Source organism: Lepeophtheirus salmonis, chromosome 2 (genome assembly GCF_016086655.4).
Source record: "Lepeophtheirus salmonis chromosome 2, UVic_Lsal_1.4, whole genome shotgun sequence".
NCBI classification, from domain to species: domain Eukaryota; kingdom Metazoa; phylum Arthropoda; class Copepoda; order Siphonostomatoida; family Caligidae; genus Lepeophtheirus; species Lepeophtheirus salmonis.
The window spans coordinates 8,202,256-8,220,329 of record NC_052132.2 but is presented as its reverse complement, the minus strand read 5'-3'; the positions used below and the strand labels follow the sequence as shown (position 1 = coordinate 8,220,329).

Below are 18,074 nucleotides of genomic sequence, written 5' to 3'. Positions count from 1 at the left end.
ATTAACTTGTTTCCTCATTCACACAGGGCCATGGACTTAAATACTTTGTATGTTAAAAGGACTGCATAAATGGTCCCCATGCTAATAATCACGTCGAAAAGTCGAAAGATATATATATACAGATATATATTTAATATCAACAGATAGTCTTAGGCTTTGTGAGGTTAAAACATTCTGTTACATATTCAATAAGTAGTTGGTATGGCCTTGTAGAAACTGAGATAGTGAGTAATGAATAGTTTTTGTTTACATATATATGTGTTCTAATGACTCTTTTTCATTGTGAGTCGTTGCTAATGGGATGGTTTATTATTACTATTTGTTCATCTTGGTTAATCAAAATGTTAATACGTGTTGTCATTTGTCTATATATATATTTACTAATGTGTCTGTACAATACTAGTGTTGGGTTTCGGTTTGAAAATCCTAGACCGGCACATCGTTACATTTTTTGTACCACATAACTTTTTCTCCGTGGACAAACCGAAAAGAAAGCCAAAAAATCAGTTCGTAATCTGGCAATTCTGCATAATATTATTCAATAATTGTTGTAAATTGATCTCAGCTTAAAATAAATTATTTCTAATTCAACCAATCAACGTTCAAAACACTATTTAGGAGAGACTTTGACTTATGTTTTGATAAGTAAAGAATGAAAGTGAAGTTAGAAGTTGTTTTTATACTTGAAAAGTGAATATTTTGATGACTTAAGTAATAACAGTTTCAAATAGTGCTGACAAGTAGCTTTTATGAGAAGCTTTTTAAACCAGATTTTTTTTTCCTCTCATAGGATTTCTACTTTCAGTCATCCTTTTCACTTGTTATCTAGAAAAGATCTTCACCATCTTTTTATGCAACTGGCTACAGAAACAACAATAGCTTATAAAAAGATAGATGGTGGATTTTTTAACGTCTCTCTTGAATACAAGGACTTACATTTTTAAACTATTTTACGTTACACTCTGTCTTCATTCAAAAACGAGGCACAAAATCAGTTGATTGGTATCCAATTCTTTCCAACTTTCGAATTATTAGTTATCATTCTTGGGAATTGTTTACAGCATAAACAGAACCCATTCAAATTCAACAATTCAACGTTGTTTATAACATTGATTAGGAGAAAAGAGACAGAAACATCGACAGCTGACAACAAAATTACATGTGTTGTTCTGGAGATAACGCAGTGTTCAAAGGACAAGCTCGTTTTTGAATCTGTCTTTAAAAAATATTTGTCTGAATTTGTCTCACTTATAATTATTTTTATATGTTGATAGAGTTTTGATGTGGCCAGTTGTGTTTCAATATTGTGAACATTGTCACAGTTACGTCATGTGAGGTTAAAAGGGGGTTTAAATCATAATGGCACAATTCATAAATTAGGATTGTGGAGATAGTCAGTCCATCGATTGAGAACGAATAAAATAATCCATCATTTAAATACAATTTAATATCGGTCTGAGATTGGTCTTGTCATGGACCGAGTCTCACCCCTAGTACATACATTTCATATATTATGCTATTACTTATAAACAAACATAATTATTCCTTGCTATAGTCTATACATACTAAATAATTATATGTAAAGAAATGTTTAGTAATAGTTGTTTCAATACATCTTAGAGAGCTGCTTATTTGGAAATAGGGAGAAGTAATGACCAACTATGGCCCATAATTACACAATTATTTTAATTCCATCCCTTGTTTCATTTCAAAAATATTCTCACTGAAAAGAAATTTCATTTTGACCAACTAATGGTAAAAAAGAGAAACAAAGAGTGGATGCTCTAAATACTGAGCATTCCTTTACACCAATTGTCAAGATATTTATATTTATAGTTGTAAAAAATATGAACATAGACGAACCTTTTGTAGTTGAAAGATGAACAATGTTTTGTTTTTTTAATTTTCCTTCGATGTTGTCATTATTCTTTAATTCTTGAAGAGTGTACATCTAAAGTATGTGAGATAATGGATAATGAAGAGTATTCTATGGGTTGGTTGGGAGTAAATATAGGTCCTTGTTGGATTCAAGGTAAAATTTATGATCAACATCAAGGTATTGTAACTGTCCTAGGTTGAAACATAAATAAAGTGGTATTTATCTACAAATGGTAAACCATTGGATCAAAAGTCCAGGACTTATCAAAAAACACGTTTGTTTTTGTTTTGTTCAAAATTGGTTCTTTTATGATCAATTATTAATAAAGAATGTTTGCCCTGCGTTGTCCGGATATTAAGAAATTAAACTTTGATTCTAAGGTTGTCTGGTTCATATAATAGAAAAAATTAAGAATTATTCTCGGAGCATGTTGTTATGTATCTTTGCACACCCTTTTTCAAAGAAATTATAAGGTTTAGAAAGGACAAAACATTCAAGTTGCACTTTTGTTCGCTCCTCTTTCATATTATCGTCAAAAATCCTATGTCTTATTCTTTCTTATTTTTTTTCTTCTCTAAACCTTATCTCCTTTTTAAAAAAAAACTGTGTACAAAGATAAATATCAACATGGAACGAGAATAATTCTTAAAATTTAACGGTCTTCATTTTTTGTTTTATATAAAATAGTCGTTTGCTAATAAAAAATGATATTTAAGGCTAAAAAAAATGTTCCGACAACCATCTTTTGATCCTTAAGAAACTGCATAAAAAATTACAACAAAACCTATTCATTGGGTTCGCTGTGATTCCGGACACACACACAGAAATTTGCATTTAATATTTCAATTTTTTTAGTCACTTTATAGACCGGTGCCCCATAACACATTTCAATTTTTTTATTTTTTTTGAAAAGTTCTAAAGCAAGGGTAAAAACTCGTTTTGATTTAAGGCCAAATGCAGCTTAGTCTGATCTCAAGCTAGCCGGTCAATAAAATCATTGCAAAATAGCATAACAACTAACAATAAGTCTACTTTTCTTTCTTTCTATTAGTCACTATGTCACAGGACACAAAATTTTAGCAGCAGTCAACATGCAGTTTTTAACGAATTTTCCAGAACTATAAGGCTATGATCCGAAAGCTATTTGTTTTATAATTAGATCACTAGCTTTTACCGTCACCAGATGAAAACTGATTGCTGTTTTTTCAGAACCATCATCATTTTATTATTCAGTTGTTTTATCAGGTCTCCCTGCAAGCTGATATACTTTTCTTATACTGATTTTTATAAAAATGCCAAATATTGTATTCTTTAAAGGCCTAAACTTACTTTCCATTCACTTCTTTGAAAATATAAGAAAATTTCTCTGTGTCAAGTTACTCTTTTTTCACAATGACATTACACTGATGCAGATACAAGGCTAAAGGAAAATATCTACTACAATTGATTCAATCATTAAATACTATCCCCTACTGGTGTTAGTTTCCCCACAATATAGCTTTTATGCTCTCTACTAGTATTACAATACTGCGTCCCTAACGAACAAGAAAAGAATAAGTGATTTTTTTTTTAAACCATATATTTTAATAACGCAGATTTATGTACAAGCGAGCTGGATCCGGCCGTCGGGATGTATTTTTTACACCACTGGTTTAATGGTACATACATACTTCTCAAATAACTAATCTTCAATATTTTGCATGTATGAATGTTAATTTAGTTGTAAAACGATGTATAATATTTCCATAAGTATCCAATCCTTTTCTTGATTAATGATCCCTCTTTCTTGTCTACTCCTACTTATTAGGATATTTGTCTTGTATGTAGATAAAAAATAATATACCGGTTTAGAAAATCTCATTTTGCGTGTGATCTATTTGAAGCTGTTATGAACTTAATGGATCCTATTTCCTTTAAATAATGAGCAAAATAATTATGGGAAGGGATCCTCATTATAATCATAGATCCGAAATTATTTTATTTAGGAATACTGTAGAAAATACAATTGTGCCCCGTCGCCACAAAAGCAAGTTTTGATTTTTTTTTCAACATTGAGTGTGGATTAAATATCTATTCTTCAATAAATTATTCTTTTTAACCCTCTGTGTCTGTTGCAAATTGCAATTAAAGCGACGAAATCGACAGTCAGAATGAGAAAATGAGAGATTTGATGGCTGAAAGGGATCATATCCGGGGCAATATAAATCTTTTAATTGAATTAGAGGTTCTTAACTATGTATAACTAAAATAATTGACCATCTGAACTCAAGCCACAATTATAAAACCATAGTCTTTAATTAACTCAAATATGTGTATCAAGTATAGTATATATATATATAGTTGAAAAAATATATTGAAATTTTTTCCTTCTTTTGATTTTTGTTCAGAATTGTTTCTATGTTAACGTATCACATATATAAATCGGACCCTATAAAATATGATGTATACATTCGACTTTAATAAATTGAATGGGCCCAACTTTTTACACTCCAAGTCAAAAGTATGTGTAGAAGTTTATTTTATCGTATAACATACAAATATAAAATAATAATTTAAAGAATATTGATATATACAATTTGGGAAGTGTTGAGTGCGAGGGATCTAACATTACAGGTCTTTGTTCTGTTTGCTAGAAAACTTTGATAGTATCAACTTAATAGGCTTCCTAGTATGCGTTATTTGTTCTTTTTGGTTGTTGGACCCCACCACATTATTGGAAATGAAATTGAGTCATAGATGAATGATTCATCACTTAGTGACAGGGTGTATACATTATACATACATTTATTGGCTATTGAAACAAAGAATTCTAATTGGTTGTAAGCATAGAATACATAATTCAAATTGTTTGTCTTCCAATTTTTGTTTTACTTATTCTTTAAATGGTATTTCCAGAAGTTGCATCCACGTTAAACTGGAAACATAATATTAATACACGTAATGAGCAAATTTCCCCTATAAGTGTATTAATTTACCTCACAATTCTCTGGTTTGCTTTCTTCTTTATGGTAATAAGTAGGATATATATAAATTAGTCTGTTATTAATTTTTTTGTTTTTTCGAAAGACCTGACGGGGATAGACCAAAAATATTTTTTGATGAAAAAACAAGAGAAATAAAGTTTGACCAATATTAATAAAATGTGTAAAAGTTTTGTAGAGCCTTTGGTTTTATACATTTCAAAATTTTATGCGAAAAAATAGAACTCCTATTAAAAAAATAGTGTATATAAATCTAAATAGAGCGTTTTGCAGAAAATAACTATTTTAGATGAATTAACCTTATTTCAATTTTCTTTTTTATAGTTTTACATAAAATTCCTACTTATTATACAGCAATGACTTAAGAAGTGTTAATGTACCTTGTATAGTGCGTACATTTTTTTCCCCATTACATACACAGATTTGCTATGGATTTTCTCCTAGTCGCATCATCTGATTTGCATAAAAGCTAATGCAAAATGAAAGCTGAATAAAAAAATATTATTTTTCAATATAATCAATCACCTTTGGTATCTATATTGGTCTCGACCCTACCTTGATTTTGTGCTAGAGAAGGATATGTTGATGTGTCTCTCAACTTCACCCAACACAATGACGTAGGGTTGAGGTCTAGTGAGTTTGGTGGCCAAACACTGAGTCCTACAAAGTCAAAAAAAACAAAAAAAAACGTAATCACCCCACGTTTTCTTTGCAGTGGGGTATAGAGCAGAGTCCAGGCTCATCCAGTTCCTTCCTGACTCTCCAGACAAAGGACTAGTGCTTTGTATAAGAGGTTAGCAAACTAAAAAGATGAATGACCTTCTAACTGACGCCAAACACTTTGGCTATCTTCTGAAATAATGAAAAACGTCTTACCTGATCATGCACAGATAACACAGTCGCTCAAAATTTGTTGATAAACAACGATTGTATGCTGTAGAATCCAAATCTTTTTTCTAAATCAAATGGCATTCAAGAAAGTACAACAGTGCAAATTTCAGGTCAATTGATCAAACTCTTTTGGTTCTACAATATAATTTAATGTTTAGAAGTGCTATTTCGTTAAATTTATTTTAGAAATATTTGTTCAACAAATATAAATACACCTATGGCTAATTATTTTATATGATGTTTGTATGGGGTTACATTTATATTTATACTTCTTTTCAGTGCCTTTATAATTGTAACATATATTGGCAATAAAATGAATTATAATCAAACACAATACTATCTTTTAAAATATGCTAAACGCTGTATTTTATGTAATTTAAATTTACAAAAGTAATTGACCCTTATTTACAATTAGCTTGTTTTATAAATTTATTGTAGGTGTTAAAGTCGTACGCTTAAAAGGTTTTATATAATAAGGGAAACTTTGACATATTTTTGAATATTATGTAGTTTGCTTTAAAAAATGATTTCGGGATCCGCTCAAAATATTCCTGTACTTGATATTTTAAGCTTCTATGATGTAACCTGTTTAAGCGTGCATGGACAGTTTGTCCAAAACCATTTTTGCAGAACGGACACTTTCCTTAAAAGAATGATAAACATATTTGATAATGATTCATTCTGGAATACTTTGTAATTATGTTACATGTAATAAATAATAATTGATTCCAAATTGACTTCGAAAGCTGAATAGAACAGACAACTTGATCGAAAAAGTGGGATGGAGATCAGTCATGAAAAATTCATTCACAGATTCAAGAGAGAGATGGCTACGAAATCATCTCCCTACATCAACTGTCTTCACCAACAAGTAGATCAAAATGAAACAGAGGGGTTCTGCTCTTTCTGCAAGGAACACACAGATGTGATAGATTTATACTTGTAAGAGAAATCGTCGAACGGAAAAATTAGGGATGCACTAGAAATAGAGCTCAAAAAAGAAGACTGGTTTGTGGCTATGCCATCGAAGACTTGGGCTCACTTATTCACGCATTCATCACTAACGTTATGTGTATATTATACTCCCGTCGGACTATGGTCTCAATAATTAAGACGAAGAATTCGAGGATTTCGTTGAGGGTTCCTCTACCGTTTTAAAATATAGTGTTTAGCAGGGACCATGTCAGCTTTCATAGTTTGGAGAGCTTAACTCCAAAAATGATCAACACCACAATGTAATTCTTTAAACAAATTGGTTTTATATTAGGGGTGTTCCGATCGATACCAGAATTTAGACTGATTCTGATACCTTCTTTATGGACGATTCAGATACGGATTGTTTATTATGTATAAAGAAATTATTTCAACAAATAACAACATGATTAACTTTTTTAAATGTTTAGCTTTCTACTGATTTGGGCTAGGTAATAAAATACATCATTCATAATAATGATTAGAATTCGTTATAGAAAAATTTAAATTTAAAAAAGTTAATCCCTGTCTCTACTCAGGAGTCCATTTATTCCTGGCTTGCTAAAATGTGTTAGTCGTATTACTGAATAGTATTTCTACTTTCAATAGATGAAGGTAGGTATGGTAATATTTATGTCTGTATAGTTCTTTCACGGTGGAGTATGGCTCTGAATTAAACGTGACTTTTTTTTAAAGACTTTAAAGGCCAAATCTGAATCTTTTGAAGGGTTTAAAGATCATTTTTGTACTGTGCGAGTTGTAATAACAATAATAAACGTCGTTTTAGACTAAAAACATGTCATGGCCTGAATTTTGTAATGTAGGTCTAGTAGTATTGCCATTGTTATATGTTCAAATATAAATTGAAGAAAAAATAGTTTAATCTGAACCCCTATAATTCAATATGGATTATTCCATTCTATGATCTTCGTCTTCTTTTATTGTTTGACCATTAGAAATAATATATTTTTAAAATTAAAAAACTTTTTTTTCTTATGACTGTAAATATCTCCTAAATTAGGATGTAAAAGTATCCGTGGAATCGACAGTATTCAATCGATTCCTATACTTCAATAAAAAAAAAACTAATTCTGGCCGAATCCGCTGCATCGGTACACTCCTATTTTATATGTTGTAATAGCCTTTGAATTAATAAAAATGTAGTGTATTTAATTTATTATAAGGATGCTTCAACATTTGGCTCGAACAACTGTAGCAAAAGTAATCACAATCGTCCCATCAAAAAATAAGTTATTAAGATAAAAAAATGTTTACAGGGGAGAGGAAGTCTACAAGTAAATAATTATGAAGTCATAAATACTTAATAATTGCAAATCCTATTAAATAATTTAATGACTTTATCTTTTCAAATTGAATTGAATTAAACATTTTATCTATTAAAATAAGATTAACATGAATCGGACTCATAAATACATAGTATTGGAGCAAGAATCATTATCAAATATATGAACTATTTGTTGGCCAAAAATGTCATAGAACCCCAGTTAATGGCCTTAAAACTATTTAATGTGAATTAACATAGAATTGACATCCCAATGCTATTCTTGTTAATACTTAATTTGAAATGCTCTTCAAATAAAGAGAAAAACCTCTAGAGTATATAATGAAATTATGAAATTTTTAAGCAACAACTATTAACTAATGGCTATTCGTTTTTATCTTTTAGGCACAAACAGGAAGAAGTGATGAAATTGGAAGCTCAAATACATCACAAAGCAGAAATGCAACGAAAAGCAGGGGCTGAATTAGATTGCACATGCCAAATATGTCTCAAAACAAAATTTGCGGACGGAATCGGTCATATTTGCCACTATTGTTCCTTACGATGTTGTGCAAGATGTGGCGGTAAGGTCACACTTCGGTCAAATAAAGTAAGATTAAAAAACAGGGCCGTCGCATTGGGAGGGGTGTTATTTTTTATACTTTTTTATTTACAAATTTACCGACTGACTTATTTTTAAGAAAATATAATTACTATAAGATACATAGTAGGGACCAAAAAATTGTTCTAAAATATAAAGGAGATTTCATACGGCAACCAAACTACATCTAAAACCTGTTTTTTATTATATTGTGTCTGTAAGTGGAACAAGGTCAGAGCAACACCAACAAAAGCAACGTGGTAGCTATCTCCTCTGCACAAAAGTTAGTGTAAAGAATGCTTCCGAGACCATTGGCATTTTAATCCAGACTGCTTACTATGTCAAGAAGTCCGCAGCAGCCTATGAAGCCAAAAAGAACGAAAATTTCCCCAGTAACTATAAGGCTGACTTTTGGCCTGCCTAAATGTGGCCATACTCCATCCCTGAGTAAAGACCCTTGCACTTTACAGTTGGAGAGTCTAGGCAAAGTATGTCTGCCCAGGGGCATCTGCAGTGGGTGGCTGGAGGGGATGTAGCCCCTCCCCAATTAAATAATTTTTACTTTTTTCTAAAGAATTTAATATTACAAACATAATTTAATTTTTTTTTTAATTTCATTATCTTTGAATAGCTATGAATTTTTAAAAATTTTCTCCTAAAAATTTAATATTTGAATTTTTTTTTGAAGAAGTTTTGTATTCAAAATATAATTTATTAATTATTTTGTCCTTAAATAAATTTTTATGAAAAATTGGTCTAGACCGATCTTTTTTTCGAGGGACATTTCAGTTTTTTTCGAGTCATAGTATAACTTTTTTTTTACTGAATCCCCTTTCTCCAAATATAAGTAGGGTAGAATCATATTCAATTTTAAGTCAACTTTTTGGATGTAAATTGGTTGCAGTGTGGAAATCCTAGACCGGTCTGAAACTATCATATTTTTTGTTGGACCGAACTAATTTATTCCAGATCGGTCCAAAGGAAAAAATCGGTCTAGTTCTGTTCCAAAAAATCGGTCTAGACCGATTTTACAATCGTACAAAAGTACAATGACGTTATACGAAGTTTAAACAGAGATAGCTCAGATTAATTTTGATCCCACCTTCTCTTACATGTATTCAGTATTTGTTCTTAAGCTTATCGTGTACTTTTGAGATTTTTTGAAAGATATGAATGACAGTTGATCCAGAAAAATAAAGGTATCTCATAATATATGAGACCGAAAATAATCGGTCCATAAATTGAGAGCGGAAAATAACTGTCCATAAAGTGAGACCGAACCAAATCAGTCCACGGTCTGGACCGAAAAATTGGTCCAAATACGTATAGAAAAAATCCTTTAAGAACGAACCGGAAAAAAAAATTGGTACTGGACTGAGTCTCAACACTAATTTTTAAGCACATTGGAAAAAAATATAATTTTCTGCAAAATAAATAAAAAAAAATATTTTAGCGTGTGAACTAGGGTGTCGAATTGTTAGTGTGCCCTGTTAATTTGTTGTATTTTAATAAAAAAAAATATGTTTGTAGAGTTCCACGTCTTCAACGGGCGTTTGTTTACCTCTATAGCTATTTGAAAATGATTTTTTTAACGATGTTCTCTATTTGTAAAGGGATTCAGAAGATTTAATTTTGCGGTTATGTTCTTGAATTTCAAAAGTTTCCATAAAGCTCATTTTCGTAAGTGATATATATAACAATATAGTCCTTATTTTACGATGAAAAGTTGGACTAAAATTTAATTTGTTCAATTTTATGAATTAACCCCCCCCCCCGGTCTACAATAACGATGTTAACTGTCAAAAATGACTTTTGTAATGATTTGTATTCATTTTTTTTTAGGTTATATGGGTTTGTCTTCTTTGTCGAAAGAAACAAGAGCTCCTCATTAAGACAGGTAGTTGGATGAAATCCTCTCTCCCTGAGAGTTTTCAAAACTACCCCCATCTCGACGATTCTGATCTTTTGAGAAGAATAAAAGCAGACATCATTACCTCCCCTCCCTCTTCTTCCTCGACATCATCAAAATCCGTTCCACCTCTGCCGTCCAGCTCTGCTTTTCTTAGAAAATCTATTTCTTTATCCCCTGCAATGCCGGATCCCAGCATCGACAATATCATATCATCAAACCCTCCTCCTCACCATTTTCCATATACACCTCGTCAAGCACCGCCATTTACTCATCAACGACCATTTTATCCAAGGTAAGAAAATGTACTTAATCCACAATAGCGTTTTTTTCCGGGATCCCGTTGTCTTAGAATTTACACCAATGGGAAATCACACATTTCATTATTTCATAATATATGCTTAATTTAAACTAAAAATTAAGCCATAAATATAAACATATGTCCGGTAATTGATTTGTAAACTGTTCCATGACGTCACATATGTTTCATATTTATATTTATTTATAGTGTTTTTGAAGTAGTATGAAATGTTGCATTTTAAATATCTATTATTTTTATCAAATGAATTACAGTGATACGGTAGTTGACTTTTAGCCGAGACTCGGTAAAGAAATGAGAACCCGTGTGCTCACTAATTTTTTGTATTGACTAAATTAACTAAGATATCTTTAATTCTCAACAGATTCCCTCGAGGACAACAGCTATCGAGACAAAGATCTCTTGAGGGAGGATTTCCATCATCAGCCTCATCTTCTGCTTCGTCCACAGCTGGAGGTGGTATGCATCATCTACCATCATCAATTATTCCATCCCCAACAGCCTCTATCTCCTCTAATAGAGGAGGTACGCCACGCCGTTTAAGTGAGGGAGAACCACCTCGCTTGTTTCGCTATCCATATCAGCATAGAGGCGGCAGCCGCATGACTCCTCCAAGTTATCGTATGCGCCATCCTCCATCATCTTGGGGTCGAGAATCTCTCTCAGCCCCTGAAGACAACATTCCGCGTCATCATAGTCGTGATCTGTATCCTCGAGTTCTTGTCTCAGAAGGAGAATCCAGGGATCAATGTACTCCTTTATTTGATCCCGAAACGGGTCAACCATCACTTAATGGTGGTGGAAACCAAAATCGGCGTCGGATGATGGGACTTCATTACCGAAGAAATGACTCACTTTCATCGGATCAAAGTGAGTGTGTCCGACCACCGCCCCCAAAGCCCCACAAACGAAAGACTCATCTTCATCACCACCATTCAGAAAAAGGGCTCATACTGCTCTCATCTTCAGAGGAGGAGCTACAATCCACACCTGACTGCACAACATCATGCGAAGAATTTGAAAGTGAATCCATTTCCGAAAAAGGTAAGAGGTTGAGGGGTTTTTATTTAATTATATATATAATAATGTTCCGTTGAAGCACGTCTCTTCTCCATAAGAAGGAGAATATATGTACATTTTTTGTACATATGTTTCCTTTTGCATTCGTTAGATTCCCAAAATATGAATTGACATAAGTAGTTCTTATCCGAGGGTAGCATCATTAAATATATACTTGTAGGGAATGTAATTACTACCCTGGGTGCTCAATCATCCTATTATAGAAAGAAGGATAATTCTTTTGATTATATAAATAAAAAAAATATATATGTGATGTTCAAAAAGAGTAGTGTAATATATATGGAAAAAAAGGAGGAAAAAAAGAGGCTCTCCTCTCTTCTCCTTCTCCAAAAACTCTCCGAATAAAGAAAGTTCGGGCGGGATATTTTGCATCAAAAACAAAAAATGTCAGAAAGGAGTGTTTTTATTTTCTTTGACGTCATAAAACTCGATATGGGCTTCTTCAAGAAAAGAAGAGAGAAAATGGTAGGGAAGTACATACATTGTTGTTGGGAGAGAGAGGAAGGGAGGGAGGGTTGAGAAAGCCTTTTTCCTTTTTAATAGTGTGTTGGTTGTAGCCTTTGACTGGCTTTCATCTCTGGATTTCCTCTCTCTGTTCTTTCTTTTTGTCTTTCTCTCTTGGGCCTCCTTTTGGCCTATCATTTAAATAACGGCCTGGAGACGTGAAGTTGTATGTATGTATATATGAGAAAAGAAAGAGAAAAACAAGTATTTCTTCTTTTCTTGCTATACTAACTTGGAATGCAGAAAAAAATTAGAGTGGCGGCTGTTTCCCCTTGACCAGAACATATTTTCTTCTTCATAATAATATCCAGGAGGGGAACCAAGTTATTTGACTCATTGATTAAAGGACCTCCAGTATACATACCCTCCCAAATAACACACAATCACACGTGTCTCAGTGTTTGTTGTGTGATTGTGAATACCCTTTATATGTGTTTGTGTGTGAACGTGTACTCTGTGTATTAGCAGGGCTCTGTGATTAAGACGTGATCCTGTCTGACTTCACTCCTTGCTCTTTGAACAGAATCAGAACAGGAGGAAGGAGGAGCCGTCAGTGAGTGTTTGTGATACTTTCGTCGTCCTCAAATATGAAGTTGAAGGAAGTTGTACTTTGTGTTCTCGTACTGGAGGCAGGGGACGGATATGGTGTATCGTCACTCCTTAGAATGTATTCTCTCCTTCCTAGATCCAGCACCATCCCTTGAAATAAAAGAAGCTAAAAAATCAAGACAGAGAGCAAAGGGAATGACGACACCTCGTGTCAAAATAATAATATTATATGTATAGTCAAAAGTCGACTACTTCTTCTTCAAGAACCTTCCTCATTAGTCACCTTCATGACTCATTCTCTATGCTCCAAATATTTAAAGATGTGAAGAGACTCATCACAGCAACCCTTTCGACTTCCAAGAACAGTATTCCAATTATAATTCATTCTTCCCATAACTAACACCAGAGCAAAAACCTACTTAAATACAGATCAACGTACTCATTGGACAAGTTTCTGACAAACACAGGAGAAGAGGACTATGATTGTTGTTATTCCATGAAGCACATTTTGCTCATTTAACAAGAGACTCCATTGAATGGAATAATTTGCAATCCTCCCGCCAATTATCGAATAGCGTTTGTGAGGTGCTGTCATCGGACGGGGTAAAGATGTCATTTATTTATTATTTAATTAATGCTCATTTTCTTTTCGTTCTCTGTTTCTCTCTCTGTCTATCTATCTCTTTACCTTCCCCTAACTCACTACTTCTTTTATGTAAATAAGGCATTTTATTAAAAGAAGGAAAATTATACTGACTTACTTATAAATTACTCCTAATATTAGTATTTGTGTATTCAATACCTTCACAGCTTTTTTTCGCTCCTTTTTTTTTTTTTTTTTTTTTAAATCACATGTACCACATTCTCCATAATTCGTTTTTATCAGACTTCACACTATAAGTAATAACACATTTGCAACTTATCTTTGTCTTGAAAGGTTTCTTCTTCCTTGTCACACTTCCTTCTCTACCATCTCATTGTTATCATACTCATTCATCTCAATATATACATCGAGAGCTGTACAAAATATAGACGTACTACTGTATAATGACGTCATTAGGAACCCTCAATGACACGCACTAAAAATATAGGGATTGATTGATGTACAGAGTGGGGACCTACAACTTGCAGAGGAATTTATTTATTCCTCTTATTTTTAATATTAAGGTTTCATTACATACGCAACCAAAAGACAGCTTAATCAAAAATAAACAAGTTTTTTTTCTTCCCATGTCTCTAAGTGCAAAAATGTCCTGAGCAACAACCAAACTTGTGTCAGGACTGAGAAGGCTTCAGAGACTGTCCAGATTACCTAAAACAACAAAAAGTTAGTTAAAGATATGAGGGCTTCTGAAAGTGGTGGCCAGCACTTGATGCGTTCTATGGGTTTCATAGCTGATGTGGAGGCCAAAATTAAGGAAGACCCCACGACCTCAATCTGTCAGATGTGCAAGAAGATGGAATGATTTAAGCTCCAAGCTTAAATCATAGGAAGAAGGCCCAAAATTCAGCAGCAACAATATTGCTGACTTTTGGCTTGCTTCAATGTGGCCCTCCTCCATCCCTGACATTAACCACCTGAAATCTGCTGTTTGGAACGTATTGTAAAAAAAAAAAAAAACTATGCCGTACTTCTCACTTAAATACTGCTGCAAGTTTTGGATCCCCACTATGTATAAAAATAGCCACAAGGGTGCCTTCTATCCTATCAAAATCTGAAAGGATATCAAATTTTACACACATAGAATAAAATTCAAATTAATCCCTAGTATCATATTCTTCTTATATTAACTTTGCTTTGAGTTTAGACTAGTTACAATTGATGATTTTTTCATTCTTGGTTATAGTTCAAAATACTAAGGAGTTTTGCCGTACTACTAGGACCATGCATCTGTAAATATGTCGTGCCTAACCTTTAACAGTCCCAATACAGTATATGTAATTGTCTCCTGTCGATTTTTCTGCTTCTTTTCTTCCGAATTTGTGTTCTGAACGTTGATTAGTAAAATTATAATTATCTCTTGTTAAGAATTGTGATCAATTCCAAATAGTTATTGAATATTAAGTGTATTGTTACGGAGAATTGGCCAGACTTGACTAATTACCAGCGGATTTCGGGCCTTTTCTCTGTTTTCTTTAGTATGAAAGGTTGCGATACATAATAAAGGTAATGATGTGTAAGGTAAGAAGTAAGGAATATCCTAATTTGTTAGTAATATTTGTATAAAAATTGCTTAAAAAAGAACTCTCTTAAACAATATTTTTTTTCTTTTTCAATATTCAGCAAGAATATATAAAAAATATCAGCTCGACTTCTAAGGTCATGAAAAAATTGTTGTATTTTTTAAGTATATATACAATATAGACTAGGCCGGAATAAGAGCTCAGAAGAGGCAGTTTCTCATCTAATAATGATAGTATGCAATTCTAGGACAGTACTCCTAATCAGTCTCCCATCTTTCACACTTAGCAATTTTTATTTTTATTCATTCTGAGCTAGGATTGAAGAGAATAAAAAGAATTGCACTTATAGCAATAACCCAACAAATCATCAGCTTAGCTCTACGACATTCCTGGGGATCTGCCTTATATATTTAGATGTCCCCTCGTCAATAGTTATTATTGAATAATAATAACAGCTTTGAAAAAATGAAAACATTTTTTTTGTTCCATCTACAAAAAGTCTTACTCTCATCTAAGGGTATATTTTTTACATTTCTCTATCCACCCATCCATCCAGGCATGCTCTCAAAACATGTTTTTCTGGTCATAAAGCCAAAAAATACCAAATGTTTTAAAAGTAACAGTTCAGATAGTAGATATAGATTTACCTTTGGGAATCTTTGAACGATACACTTTGCTTCTAGCTATGTAGACATATCTGAGTGGGGGCTCGAAAAATTATTATTACTGCTCTTTTCTTAACTGAAGGACGGCCAACAATGATCAATTGAAAGAACGATGCTCCTCATAATTTAAAATAATAACATTTCTAATAGTATCAAAAGCAGGACTGACCAATGCAATCTATGTCGGACATGCATTGACCTAATTTATTATACTTATCCTATCCTAGATTTGGATTAGGTGTCCTTGCAATCTGTTACGCATAGAGCTCCTCAATTAGTAATTTTTTTTTTTTTTTTTTTTTTTTTTGGGGGTTTCAGCGTCCATTTCTCCTTGTATAGGTGTTTAAATCCTAGCCATATTCTAAAGTCCCTTTCTAAATCATTTGATAGGTCATTGTGTAACATAATACATGGCATGATTATATCTGCATAAATATAGATTATGTCTCTGCATTTAGGTATTCTTCTAAATGCTCATCATCTTGTAATGGCCATAGAGAAAAAAATGACCCCAAAAAAAGGAACTTTACTATATAATATGTATGTATATGTAATAATAAGAATCAATTAATTCTTTAATTCTTTGGAAAAGTCACACGTTTTCCTTAGCTCTTCACCGACCCCCCAAAAAAAAAAAAATATATATATATATATAAATATATTTATATTTTACTGCAATATGCTTTTTTTCTACTTTGGTTCTGCTCGTTTTTGTAACTTTAAAAAATGGTTTTGGCTTTATATATATATAATATTTCTTGAATATTTTTTGACAAGCAGAATACACTATCATAAAAATTGAACTTAGCATCAATTTATTTATTGTGGTACCTATATTAGAGTTGTTTTACAGTAAATAGTAGGAAGTTACCCACTTAAAGTATGAATATGGCCTTCATTTTCCCTTAATTCACAAGTGGCATTTAAATACTTTTAACTTTCTACTATAAATCTGCAAGAGAAATATATTTGAGATATGCCCAGAACAAATTATTTTTTTGAAGAATACATAGATGTACGTGACCCTCAGCTGTTGATTTGTCTGTTTTTCTTTCTCATAATCAGTGTTTTGAACGTTAATAATTCACAAATTTTCAAAAGTTCATACAACAACTTTGAAAATGACTCAAAAAGAAGCATTTTGAGTCACAGTTTATATCAAATTGAAACAAAATTAGTGTTCAAAACTTTCATATGTTATTAGTTATTTGGTGACTAATTTGACCATTTGACAAAAACTAACTTGTTTTTCCACATTAAGATTGCGAAATATTATTTGGAAATATCTCAAATAAATATATTCCTGCAACTTACTAAATATGACTAAAATCTTTAAAATAATCTTGAAGTGTTTTCAAAGGACTTTAAGTGACATAAAAACCTATTTTTGTATTCCTTAAGTATGTCAAATTGAACATAAAATGATTGATTTCATACTATTTCGTTTAAAAAATAAAGACAACTTTAACCTATATAGGTTATAGGTAATAACTAGGACCAAATACAGGTTCGTACATTACGATTGACATTAAACTTTGACCTCATCCAGACCCTGAAAAAACGCATCTTGCCAATTTTTTTGGTTTTTATTTAATAGCATCTTAGTTTTCAATATCACCTCCGTGGGCTTCAATCTTAATACTCTTACAGAGTAACCAAATTATGGGTTTGCGAATAGTAAATCTTTTGAATATACGCAGTTTTGAATACAAAAAGGTTCACATTATTTTGCCTAGCTTTTCATTTTTCTCTGTGTTGCACTTCTTTAATGAATGTAGTACCATTTGTAACCGTTGGTATAACTGACATTTTATGTTATTTCAACTCTTACATGTCAATATTAGGAATTGATTAATTAAAAACGATCGTAACTAGTGCTGTTCGGGGCGAAATTATTCCATCAATCCAGTCTTAGGACCGTTCCTATCAGTCCTTGGGACCGGTCATTAAGAATGTTGATCTTTCTGGCTATTAGGACGAGAACAGAAAATAAAAAGAAAAAAAGCACAACTCCAATCTATATTTTTCATAAAGAAAATTTTGAACCTTCCATAATTGTTTTAATGCCTTGATCTGAGCCAATGGTACCAATTTGCAATTCTTAAATAACAGGAGATCAGATGGTATCAAATATAGGATAGTAAACTCTGGGATGAATCGTTTTCAAAGAATTTCGAAAGATTAGAAAAACACTACTTGATGATTGATCCTGTTTCTCCATCTCGAAAGGGTACTAAAAATTAAACAAAGGGACATTT

The 18,074-nt window shown here is 32.3% G+C and overlaps 1 protein-coding gene across 1 annotated transcript in view; it reads left to right on the top strand.

Annotated features, from left to right (window-relative positions):
* Positions 1 to 18,074, top strand: part of LOC121132518 (regulating synaptic membrane exocytosis protein 2-like) — a 102,143-nt gene that overhangs the window by 60,587 nt on the left and 23,482 nt on the right. Inside the window, 3 exon segments of the mRNA XM_040727935.2 lie at positions 8,411 to 8,615; positions 10,449 to 10,810; positions 11,199 to 11,878. Of these exon segments, the coding sequence (XP_040583869.2) occupies positions 8,411 to 8,615; positions 10,449 to 10,810; positions 11,199 to 11,878 (1,247 nt within the window).